Consider the following 13,328-nt stretch of genomic DNA (forward strand, 5'->3'; position numbering starts at 1 on the left):
GTATAACATAACATGTTTTTTTTATAAACTTGATGTGCGTATTCATAGAACAAATCAATATGCCGAGTTTGGTGTCCCTAGCTGATGTGATGCAAAAGATATCGGTGTTCATACGGACGAACAAATGGTCGAGCAAACTGACTTCTTCTGCCTCCTCCTTCTCGATTATTTCAACTTTCTGGTACAGGGCATAAAAAAATCACATTTGGGAAAACTCCAAAAAGAGCAGTACTACGTTAAGTCTCTTGGGTTACCCTTAGACACCCACTCCACACTGGCGAGGCTTTGCTGCTTCAGAGCACCAGCTGGCGTTAAGTTGGGCATAGATCGCACCATTGCCGTCAGTTCCGGCCTCAAGGCGCAGATATGAATAAAAGATCCATAAATATGCATTGAAGCGATTCTTATCGCTGATTGGCTACTGAATATCGACGCCAACGCCAACGCCGACATCATGGCATGGACAGGTGGCCATAATTCAATATTCGGTTTTAAAATGAAAATGAGGAGCCCTCATTAGATGGTGGTGGTGTCTCGGTCTCGGTCTCGGGTCGCTGATATTTTGTTTTGGATTAGAGGCACGCGCATTGCATTAACAATTGGGGGGGAAATATGAAAACCGAACGTCAATCGCATCGTATACAGTAGTCACTCGAACACCTGACCATAAATCGATCACATCCAAAACCCCTGAATAGTGTCAACGGAGCAACGTTCACGCCATACTAATTACTAGATTGTAGCATAAATCTACAAGTTAAGCGCGCTTCCAATACGTACAGTACACTTGCCCATAAATCAAATCAAATCAAATCTACTCGACTCGACTCGTACCATTCCGAGGCGTTATAACGAAATCATCACCCTCGGTGTGGGTAATGGGATTGCCTCCCAATGGTAATGGAGAAGAACTGTCTGAGATCCCAAGCGTGATAAAAATCTCCAACTTATGGAGGAATATATACTTGTATGTTCGATCATTATTTGAATTCCAAGTGCTCAGCGCATGCCCAGGGGAAGGGGGGCGAGAGATCTTTGGGAAAGGGCAGCAGTCGAGTTAAGGAAATGCTTAATATGCACTCTGAAGTCGCCCTTATATTGATTTATTATTTATTTATTTATTGATTCACTGTGTTTGCCTGAAAGTTGTAATAATTCGCAAAACCGAAACCTAAAAACGTTTAGAGGAAATGCTGTGCCAATTATTTACCAATCAAATATTTGCCCCATCAGCATTGGAGTCGTGGGTGCGATCGAGCCTCGATGCATTCGTTTCAAAATACAATTCCACTTGTGTCGGAAATTTCGGGCAATTTATTGCCGTACTTTGCAAAATTGTTCTTGACTGCTAACCAGAACACACAAATCTGTGTGTGTGTGTATGTATGTATGTATGTATGTAAGTATAGCCGATAAGTCTGAGTCGCTTATCTTACATTTCCTGTTGATCAACGACACGTTTCTGCATATTACTCCCAATTTAAATAGATACGAGTTTTCGATGTTATGAGAATTCAGATGCATTTCAAATAAATCCAAAAAGTGCAGAATCTGATTAAAAATTGGGCAACGATGAAACAAAGTCTAGTGAGATCATTTATTTGAGACGTCGCTTAGTTGATTGTTTTGGGAAGAATGGTCTGAAAACAGACCTGGAAAAATAGTCTAGTACAATCATTTATCTAAGACAATATTTAATCCTTTTCAACTTTTAAGGCCTTTCTATGTTTCCGACTTTGAAAATAATGATGTAAAGACAGTGTTATTTTTTTATTGCTTTGGGAAGAATGGTCTGAAAACAGAGCTAGAAAAATAGTCTAATATCTGAGGCAATATTTAATCCTTTTCAACTTTTAAGGCCTTTCCAAGTTTCCGACTAAAGACAGTGTTCTTTTTTGATTGCTTTGGGAAGAATGGTCTGAAAACAGACCTGGAAAAATAGTCTAGTACAATAATTTATCTGAGGCAATATTTAAACTTTTCCAACATTTAAGGCCTTTCTATGTTTCCGACTTTGAAAATAATGATGTAAAGACAGTGTTATTTTTTTATTGCTTTGGGAAGAATGGTCTGAAAACAGAGCTAGAAAAATAGTCTAATATCTGAGGCAATATTTAATCTTTTTCAACTTTTAAGGCCTTTCCAAGTTTCCGACTAAAGACAGTGTTCTTTTTTGATTGCTTTGGGAAGAATGGTCTGAAAACAGAGCTAGAAAAATAGTCTCATACAATCATTTATCTGAGGCAATATTTAACCCTTTTCAACTTTTAAGGCCTTTCCGACTTTGAAAATACTGGTCTTAAGACAGTGTTATTTTTTGGTTGCTTTCTAACGAATGGTCTAAAAACAGAGCTAGAAAAACAGTCTAGTACAATCATTTATCTGAGATGATATTTAGTTGTCGAATCTTTCAGCTGTCTCTCGACTTTTAAAATTATAGTCTTCAGACAGAGTTTGAAAATCAGTCTAGTAAAATCGTTTATCTGAAAGGATCTGTTCTCATTTTCCAAGCTTTAAGGCTTTTTTAAGTTTCCAGCTTTGAGAGAAATTGTCGGAAGACATCTTTGTCATTAATTTGTCTCAGCTGGATTCCTTAAAGTTTTGGGCAGAATTGTAGACGCGATTAGAATAAAAGTACCAACTACAATCTACAATTAACTGAGGATCTACAAATCAAGAGCGTGCAGCCTAAAACTAAAATCAATCAACCAATATTACTCTATTTTTAGAAGAAAAACCAACATTTTTAATAAAGTTATGTTTACAATTGAAAGCGAAGAAAACAATTATGAAAATCTGTGATTTATGAATGACAATAAAATGTTATTTTAAATATTATTGCTTGCCAGAAGACTCTTTACTAAGTCTACTATATATCGAATTTGTGTCTATCTATCCAAACATTTAGAGATAATGTTTTTAGTTGAGCTCAACAATATTTGCTGCTTTGCTCCAAACTATATCAGCAGATTAAGCTTTAGATATCGTGTGGACATTCTAAAAACTTAGAAGACACAGTATTGTGGCGTTAGCTGATTATTTTCCGATAGGTTTTTCCAAGTGCAGTATTAGGGCCAGTTTATCAAGAAAAAGAAGAAGAAGAAGCATTAAGGAGAGACTTTTAAGCTTATACGAGTATAGTACTGAGGTCAAGAACATTTTCTTACCCAAGAAGTCTTACCTTTAGAGATCTTTGTGAACATTCCAAAGGGTTACTAGTCAAGGTGGAAACTAAGGTGGAAGTGAAGTAATGGAGGGAGTTTATTGGGGATATCATTGTTTTGGAAAGAGTCTTTAGCAAATTAAGGAATGTCCAGTTAGGTGAACTTGTCCAGCTCTGTAGTAGACGTAGTACACCTATGTAAGTATGAGAAGAATCATAGAAATACCATATCCATTTACATAGCATTGTTTTGGATAGACCTATTTAACATATAGACGTGTGCTGAGGTCAACAACACTCTCTTTTCTAAATGACTTAGCTTTGGATATCTTTGTGGATCCTCCTACAGCTTACAAGACTTAGTTTTATGATGAGCGCTATTTGTTTTTCATTAAATCATGTCTGGGTACAGTAGTGGGAGAAAAGAAGAGGAAGAAGAAGAATGCTAGGGAGTTGGAATTCAGTTAAAAGCAAGTGAAATAAAATATAGTCCAAGTGAACTTTTTCGTAGCTAGCATAAGTAACTCGTAAATACCTTATATGGACAGTGTATGTACAAATAAACAGACATTCCACATATGTATGTACATATGTATGTATTATGAGAGCATAATAAACATATACATACCTACATACTTACATACATACATGTATGTACATATGTACATATTTATAAGTATTTTTGCTTTGCTTGAGGTTTGAATGCAGTCGCAGCTTTTGGCGTTTCATTGAAAGTAAATATTTACATACATATGTATGTATGTATGTACATACATATGTATATGTGTGTGAAGGTATGTATGTTGATGTGCTGGCCAAGCAGCCAATATGCCTCAATGTACATACATATGTATATAAGTATATGCATATATGTATGTACATATGTATGTCTGTTTGTTTGTGTAACTTGCAGAGCTGCGTTTGTATGGGCGCGAGATTGTTTATGCATTCGTCGTATATTTTATGCTTTACACACACACACACACACACACATACATATCTATGTAGGTATGTATGTATGCATGTATGTATTTTTGTATAGGTGTGCAACGTATGCATGTGGCTGGCGTTGCAATGCTTGAGAATCCATATCAACACACACTCACAAAACAAAGGCAACAAAAAAGAAGAAGACGAAAAAAACACATCCATATCCATGCCCTGCCAAACGTACGAAAGTTCAGACACACACACACACACATATACACACACACACACCATTTAAAGGCAAACAAACGTGCGGCGTCGAATGCCAGCCAGCCAGCTAGCCAGCCAAAGGCAAAGGCAAAAGCAAAGCCAAAGTCAGGCCAGACAGTCTGTCGCCAGAAAAATCTACAGAGAGCGCAGAGCGTAGGCCGAGAGAAGGGCACGGGTGCTGGTGACGCCGACGCCGACGGTGCTGGTAATGGCGATGACGACGGTGACGGTGACGGGCGAGGGCGCGGTTGAGGTTGAGGGCACGGCTGCGGAAGAGAGGGGCACGGCACGGTCGGTGCATGGCCAGCAACGTTCAAGTCGTCTGCGTATGTTGGCGGCAACGCACAGTGGTCTCAAAACACAATAGCATTGGAAGCGGGCACTTTAGTCAAATGATTCACAAAAACTTTTTATTTTTTATTCTTTTCTATATTATACAAGTATATGTATATAATTATATTTTATATATATGTACCCACCTAATTCTGTTTTTACACGATAGATTGGTTCCAGAAACAACCGTGTAAGAAAAATACATTGATTATATGCAAAACTAGGTGATTGGTTCCTTATCTCTAAAGAAATATATATGCAATTTTTAATTTTCAAACCGTGTTAGGTGTATATATTTTATATTTTATTATTTTCTATATTATTTTTACTCTCATTATTACAATAGCTTATGTACATTAATGTGTTTACAAAAAGGAAAATACAATCGACTTAAAATTGATGATGGGGTTATTAAAAATTGAGCACTAGAGATGTCTGTTCGGTAGATCAATAGATTCCCAGATAAGTCTTATTTTTGAATTTTTGAACCATACATTGTATATTTATTTCTAAACATAATTCCTTTCAATTTATTGAATTTTTTCTGAAAAATATGTCTCACATTTTAATTTTTCGCAGGATAACAGAGGGTATACGAGTAATACTAGATAGTTTTAGCGACAAATGTATGTAATAGACAGAAGGAGACGTTGGTGGTCGGCATTACGAGACGAATCGATTGACCGTCTTAATCGAAAGGTATTACAAGTGTATTACAAACTACTTGTGGACTTATTTAATGTATATCATATATTCTTAATCAGCATACTTACGTACTCGTATATTGTTAATACGTCCGTCGGTCTGTCTAAATTTTGGAAATGGCTGAGCCCCGTACTAGTATAGTATTATGAAACAAACTATACGAATTTTGTTAAAAGTATTACAATAAAATATAAAATGTATCGTATAAATGGATCTTAGCATTAGAGAGCACGTTTAACTATTATCAGAGAGCATATTTATCTCCCGAAACTATTATAAAAGAGTATATCAATCAAAATACTTACGTAATCTATATCTAAATATCTTTATGCTTTTTAGACAAGCTCGGTAATGAAACGAAAGATTATATCTATCGATAGAGTGAGTCTTCCGACTAGAGTTTTTAATGTCCATTTATAGGCTTTCAGTGTAGAAAATATTTATTCACAGAGAGTATTAAAAAACCGTACAAGAACTAAAGCCTGTCAGTGGAGACTTACTATACTTGTAGTATATTAAATCGGTATAACTTATAACACGTTCCTTTGTCTTGCCACAAAAAACAGCAACATTTTAATATACTAGTTTCGAAGATGTTATAATACCAGGAATGTTATACATATATATTTTGGCATAATTTAAATAAGCTCTTTACTCTTCTTCTTGCTGACTTTAATTTGTTTTAAGAGTTATATTTAAAGCTGCATGTTTATAAATAAATTATCTCACGAAATGCTGAAAATCAGACACAGTTTAGAAATTTCTATTACCATTATTTCCATAATTAATAACACTACTTCTTGTATTTTGTTTATTGAATAGTTTGGAAGATTTCTATTACAATTTGTATGAAGAATCTATTATAATACCAGGAATGTTATACCTACCTGTATATATTTTGGCATAATTTAAATAAACTCTACTCTTCTTCTTGCTGACTTTAATTGGTTTTAAGGGATATATTTAAATCTATATGTTACAAGTAAATCGTCCTACGAAAATCGTAGGAAAATCAGACACATTTTAGAAATTCCCATTACCATTATTTCCATAATTAATAACACTACTTCATGGATTTTTTTATTGGATCTTTTAAGTCCCAAAATATGATGAGCTTTGTTCTACTGTGCGACGCCAACGCCAGCGATAGCGACACCGCTCTGTGGTCGTTGCTATTGGTGGTGTTGTTGTAGTTCTTGTTGTTGTTGTTGTCGGTGGCGGTGGTGCGGTGGTGCGCTGGTATCTGTATCTGGTTGAGAAATCGTTCAAAAAGCGAAGCGCAAAGCAAAGCAAAATTCCATTTAGATTATATTCTTTCGTTTCTGTTGTTGTTATTGTTGGCACTTTTGACGAACGGCGTGTTGTGCGGCTCGGGAGGTGTTACAATACATAATGAACGTCAAACACACACACACACACACACACACACACACACACACACACAGGCACACACACTCGATTGCATATGTTTGAGTGTGTGCGAGTAGTGTGAGGCGACGACGACGCCACGACGAACGATGTGGATTGCCAGACCGTCCGGCGCGCTTTTTTTTTACTGCGCCACGACTACGAACAACGATGCACCGTCGACGATGTAACGTCATCGTCAGTCGGAATCAAAATCAGGCAGTGCCGCCGAAGCTGTAACTGCATTTCCAGAAGGGGTACAAAAGCTTGGGAGGGAGTGTATCTGGTCAAATTTTTAACGGACTGGCAACTAGTGTCTTCTGGATCGAGTGCTTCAATAGATCCTTAAGAATATCCCTGATAAAATACTGCTTCTCCAGAAGGGGTAGAAATATGAAGTTTTTATAAACAATAGAACCGTCTTATAACGAAACCTCTTTTGGACAGGCTTTGTTAGTAAGTCCTTTACAATATTCATAATTTAGTCAAGAGCATGTCTGCATTTCCAGAAGGGGACAAATATGTTCCAATGCGGGAGGGAGTGTATATCATCCAATTTTTAACAGACGAACAACTAGTGTCTTTTGGCTTGAGTGCTTTAATAAGTCCTTAAGAATATCCCTGATAAAATACTGCTTCTCCACAAGGGGTAAAAACATATAGAAGTATGAACTTTTTATACACAATAGAACCGTCTTTGAACAGACAACCCCCTCTGAAGAGCCTCCGTCAGTAAGTCCTTTAGAATATTCATAATTTAGTCAAGAACATACCTGGACAAATATGTTCCAATTTTTAATAGGAATACCTCAGAGAAGATACATGCCCTTAATGCTTCTCCAGAAGAAGTACAAATATGTAGAAGTAATTAAAAAGTTTTTATAAATAATAGAAGCCTCTTTTAACAGACAACCTCTTCTAGTCGAGAACATACCTGTCTAAAGAATGTCAGCATTTTTGGAAGGAATATACATAGAAAGATAATAGAATCATTTTCTAATCACGGATATATCCATCACTCACCAAAGGACTTACCCAGTACTAATGAAGATGCAATTGCACTTCCTATAGAATATAGGAGAGTCTAATTTGCATGAAAAGAGATCACTCTTCTCCAAAAGACAGCTTCCGCTGAAGTTCTTAAGCAAATCCTTTAATATATCCATATTCTATTATAGAGCATACCTATCTGAAGTACCGGAAATCGCTTTCTCTTCTGGAATACTTAAGTAAATAAGTTTTGACTAAAGTATTCTATCAGTCAGTTGGGATCAGAGTTTTTTTTTAACACAGCAATGATTGTTCTTTAATGGAACTGCCTCGCTAGCACTTCAAAACTCTCTCTAACTACTGCTACGTCTATACGAGCATATCTCCATTTTCCTATCGTATGCGACCCCCTCCCCCCATTATATGGAACACCCATGGCATCATTTCGTCTCACTGCCGCCTGACTTGGCTTGGCGGTTGGCATACGCTTCGACTCGAGTACGAATTTATCGCCCACGATTTTTTGTTTGTTTTTAATACCCTGCATGCACACAGGCATACAGGCACTTGAATTCCATAAAGGCCTTTGTCGAGGTGGCTTCTCGAGAAGGTGGATGGGTTGGCTGCTGATGGGCGATAAACCAACCTGGCATGTGATTCCAATTTCCTTCCAACGTTCCAACAGTGAATAGCTTATCGTTGTAGGGCATTAAAACACCGTCATGACAAAATAGAATACACATTCTTCTTGTTTTTAACTAACAATGCACACACACACACACACACACACACACACACACACACACACACACACACACATACACACATGTATATACATACATACACTTACAGAGCTTTATGTACAAACACACTCAGTGAACTGCTATGCACATATTTACAAATGCATTGATATACATAATTCATAAACAAAGAGAGCATGGCATGATTTTTGGTGATTTGACTCCGGTGTGGATGAGGAGGACTTCTGTGGGTCCTGATGGGAATTGAAGTCCAAAGCTTCCTTGACTTAATTAAGGGTTTTGTGAAACTCTTCTGGAACTGTTACGTAAAGGAACTTTAAATCGTTCACTTTTAAATGGGACCGATTTATGGTGAGTGGAATGGAAAGCAGGAAAGAAAGGAAAGGAAGCCTCATCTAGCAGGAAAGTGGTACCTAGAATTGAACGCCTGCAGTTGTAGATCCGGATTGAAATCCTTTCCTCTAAAAGGTTATATTTGTGATGTGGATTTCAGGAAAGTGGAATGGAAAGGGGAAAGAAGAAAGTCTCATCTGGCAAGAAACTGTTGAGGACATGTAGACATCTTTGAACAAGTTTTAGGTATCATAACAGTTTTGAAGATTTCGACTTCAATCATTTGCCTCTTGAGGTGTGTGGAAAGCTTTCAAAATTAACAAAGCGATTGAAGTCTAGAATTAGCAGAACTATATTTGAAATACCTTTCTTAATTTAAAATAACTGCGCTTTCTTAAGAGTATCGCATCAAGAACTCTGAAGTTTAGAGAACAAACTCTATTGATTTGGAGATATTTTTTTCTAAGCATGCTGATAGGAATGCTTAGAATTCTGTTAATTTCAAGTAAATGTATTTAAAATGTTTGTTTAGTTTCGAAAGCTGAGCATTCCTAAGAAACAAACAGCATATATTGGAAGGAAGTTAGATAGATAGATCTGAACTTAATGGAATGTTTTTAAAAAGAACAAAGTCTCAGATGATACGGAGATTTTTAATTCAACATACATATATGTTTTTTAAGCATGTGTGCATTTGTTTTGATAAATCTAACAGCAATAGCTCTTAACTTTAGTTTTTGCTTATAAATGATAAATAAATATAACTTTATTCATTACAATAATCCCAATTTATTTTGCACATCTTCGATCTGCAATTTCTTTGCGTGAATTTTCAAACTCCAGAATCTGATGAATGGTTTCGTGTCAGAATTGATTGGCATCGGTATTATATTGCTGGGTTGCTCTCAGACCACAACACAGTCGACTGTACTAAAGATACAAAAGTGAACACGTTCTCACTTTTGAATACAAACACACATACACACACACACGCATACACACGCACACGCTGGCGAAAGAACAAAAATACAGGAAACGTGGACGTCTAGGGACTAAAGTGGACGACACATAAAGCGGAATAGCGTGGCTGGACTGGGACTAAGGCAGGGACTGGGACTGGGTTGAAGTGGATGCGGTCTGAAACTTAACACTGTTGGCCTGCTGCGAATATTAAAATACCACTTAAAGCCAAAAACAATGCATATATCAATATACAAATGACACATAGGCGCATTAGGCATACACATACTACATATAGTATACTGTTTGTGCATGTATGCATGCATGTTTTCCAGAAGTTGTTTGCTTGGTCGGCTAGTACTTTTCCTCGTTGTACGTTGCCTAAATGACTGAACTTTAATTTAGGAATTAAATGTATAATTTCTTGTTAATTAAAAAACTATGAATGCAGTTTTCAAAATTGCACATTCGCAACAGTTGGCAATTTGAAAACGGTGATGTTTCGCGCCAACTTCCCAAGTGCCGCGCCAGTGTGTATACTCTACTCTACTGTGAAAATGTAGCGACAGCAGGCAACAATCGAGTAGGATTTTTCCGTTATCGAGTTGTTGCGCGTTGGTTGCCCATCACTAGCATGCAGCACAACTAATCTTGTCAGTGCAGAACTGCAGAAAAGAGTTTAAAAATTTAAAAAAAAAAAGAAAAACAATAACAAATCAAGAATGTGTTACAGTTAAAAGTCAATGAAAACGGTGTTCATTTCGCGGCACAAAGTCAACTTTAGCGAACACACAGGACAACAGGCAGCGACAACACAAACAAAGGCACAAACAGATACTCTCACACACACACACACACAGAGACGGGTAGAAAAACAAATACAAACAAAGAAGCTTTTCCAGAAATTGGGTCGCGTTTTTGGCATTTGTTATGGCAACTTTTCCTTGTATAGGTGAGTTTTTTTCACATGAATTTTGCTGTGTATTTGTGTGTGTGTGTGTAATTGCGTGTGCCCATTCGTATGCATGACTTAATTGCTAAGTGCGTTAAGGCAGAACTCCTACAAGCGATATGCGAACAAAAACAGCAACAGCAACTACTCGTGCGACCAACCATGGCGTGTCGCCAACACCAAAGTTCCTTTATTTCAGTTACTTTCTCCACAACAGCTGACAAATTAATTATTATTTATTTATGATATGCATTTTGCCATTCTAGCTTGAACGCCGAGTTGGGGAAAATACGTTGCGACTAAGCTCAAGAAACGCAATCAACACACACACACCCCCACCCTCTTCAACAGAATAGCAGAACAAAGGAAGCGGAGTAGAAGGAGTGGTCATTGTAATCATCATGAGTGTTGTTGGCAAGCAATTGAATCCCGTACAATCGTCCTCATCGTCGTCGGGCAACAGTGATGGTAGGGAGAATGCAGGTGCCGAATCAAAGCGACCGGAGGGCACTAGCATTAGTCCCGAGGATGTGTTGCATCTGACAAAAATTACGGATGATTACCTGTGCTCGGCAAATGCCAATGTGTTCGAAATTGACTTTACACGCTTCAAGATCCGTGATCTGGAGAGTGGGGCTGTGCTTTTTGAGATCGCTAAACCGCCCAGTGAGCAATTTCCGGATGGACTGTCCGTTGAGGAGACTATGTTGGCCGCCACCGAGGAACTCTCACTCGAAGACACTGCCGATCCCAATGCCGGGCGCTATGTGCGCTATCAGTTCACACCGGCATTCCTTAATTTGAAGACCGTGGGAGCCACGTAAGCCAACCGATTATATAATCACAATTACCAATTTAATTTACAAACACTCCCTTCCCTTTCAGTGTTGAATTCACGGTGGGAAGTCAGCCAGTTAATAATTTTCGCATGATCGAGCGGCACTTCTTTCGCGATCGCTTGCTTAAAACATTCGATTTCGAGTTCGGATATTGCATTCCATACTCAAAGAACACTTGCGAGCACATATACGAGTTTCCTAATCTTCCACCAGACCTAGGTGAGTTCCAATTTGCGCGCTAAGCTTACTTCTAATAAGCATATGGGCTCTAATTGGCATATTTACGTGGTTTTTATGAAAACGTGCCCATCAAAGTATGCTCCGTTTTTCGTCTTAACAAATAATCAGCCGATTTGAAACACCAAAAAGAGTAATGCGTTTGTCGCTAGATCTTTGTTTAGAATCAATAAATGTAATTAGAAATGAATAATTGTTAAAAACTAGGCAGAAAATTGACAGTTTTTGGTTGTCATTTTTAAATCTATATCTCTAAGCCCACATACATATATGAAGTAGGAAGAAAAACGCAATTTGGAGACATTTTAAAACTGATTAATCTCAAAGAATATGCAATAAAGCTACCAAAGAGGGGTTACTTATATCTTTCATAACTTCCTGAAATCTTCATTATTGAACAAATTTAATAATTTAATAATACATAATAATAAGTTCTATTTATCTTCAATATTGTTTATCAGCTGAAAACTAATTGTCCCATTTCAAGAGGTTGTTTAGTCATTTATATTAACTAGATTTTTTATTCAGTAATTTTTATGAAAACATTAGATTTAAAAAAAATCTCATATATAAACCTCACCGGGCCTTAGGCATAAAAAGTTGACTTAGCAATCAATGTATCGTTTACATAATTTTGAAAAGTGGGCAGTAACGCGCCTTTCTTTCTTCCATCCGGAGTGCAGTGGAATACATTTAAAATGTATGTACGTTGAACAATTGACTGATATGACGGATTCTGGCTTTTGAATAGTTCCTTGCCTTCCTCTATCATTAATACAATAAATTGGCGTAACTAGCCGACCAATAGAAATAATAGGAAAATCTATTAGGCATAAAAACACTTCTAAGAACTAAAGAAGTCCTCAAGCTAAAAAATGGAACGAAAAACAGAAAATTTAATTGATTATATTTATAATAATTTATTACGCAATGCCAAGCACTTTAAGCATCACACACGCGATGAAAACACACACAGTTGCCAAAAATAGACATCCGCTCTTCCGGCATTAAGGGTTTTTGGGTCAAGGTTGAGGGTTAAATAGAGCGAACATAATATGCTAACTCAATTGTTTCTCGTTGCAGTTGCTGAAATGATATCGAGCCCCTTTGAGACGCGCTCGGACAGTTTTTACTTTGTGGAGAATCGACTCGTAATGCACAATAAAGCTGACTACGCCTACGATGGTGGCATAATTGTTTAAGCTAAGCAGCAGAAGAGCATCAATTCAAAATGCAGCGGCATAATGGAAACTACAAGAAATACCTAGGAGCATAACTAAAGCCTAACTAACTAAAATGCTAAGTTAATGTATCACAAAAGAGTCATGCTAAAGAACTCACACCCAAAACACACCACACACACGCAGGCATGAACAACAAACACATCAAGGAAAACCAAAGGAAAAATTGTAATAAAACCTTTTTAGCCTTAGCACAAAAGTTTTACCCAC

General features: G+C 37.2%; 1 protein-coding gene across 1 annotated transcript; it reads left to right on the plus strand.

Moving 5' to 3' along the window:
* Positions 1-10,517: 10,517 nt before the first annotated feature.
* Positions 10,518-13,317, plus strand: LOC115629674 (protein unc-119 homolog). The gene is made up of 4 exons (XM_030526193.1): positions 10,518-10,801; positions 11,068-11,621; positions 11,687-11,859; positions 12,961-13,317. Exons 2-4 carry the CDS (start codon positions 11,203-11,205, stop codon positions 13,077-13,079), a joined length of 711 nt encoding a protein of 236 aa, XP_030382053.1. The 5' UTR covers positions 10,518-10,801; positions 11,068-11,202; the 3' UTR covers positions 13,080-13,317.
* The last annotated feature ends 11 nt before the right edge of the window (positions 13,318-13,328 follow it).

This window comes from Scaptodrosophila lebanonensis, unplaced genomic scaffold (assembly GCF_003285725.1).
Source record: "Scaptodrosophila lebanonensis strain 11010-0011.00,11010-0021.00 unplaced genomic scaffold, SlebRS2 tig00000161-arrow-arrow-pilon, whole genome shotgun sequence".
NCBI lineage: Eukaryota > Metazoa > Arthropoda > Insecta > Diptera > Drosophilidae > Scaptodrosophila > Scaptodrosophila lebanonensis.

Excerpts from the sequence above, each read along its gene's own strand:
- LOC115629674 (XM_030526193.1), top strand. The coding sequence starts at position 11,203 with ATGAGTGTTGTTGGCAAGCAATTGAATCCCGTACAATCGTCCTCATCG. Across the intron at positions 11,622-11,686 it reads TTGAAGACCGTGGGAGCCAC|TGTTGAATTCACGGTGGGAA; the intron begins GTAAGCCAACCG and ends CTTCCCTTTCAG. Across the intron at positions 11,860-12,960 it reads TAATCTTCCACCAGACCTAG|TTGCTGAAATGATATCGAGC; the intron begins GTGAGTTCCAAT and ends TTCTCGTTGCAG.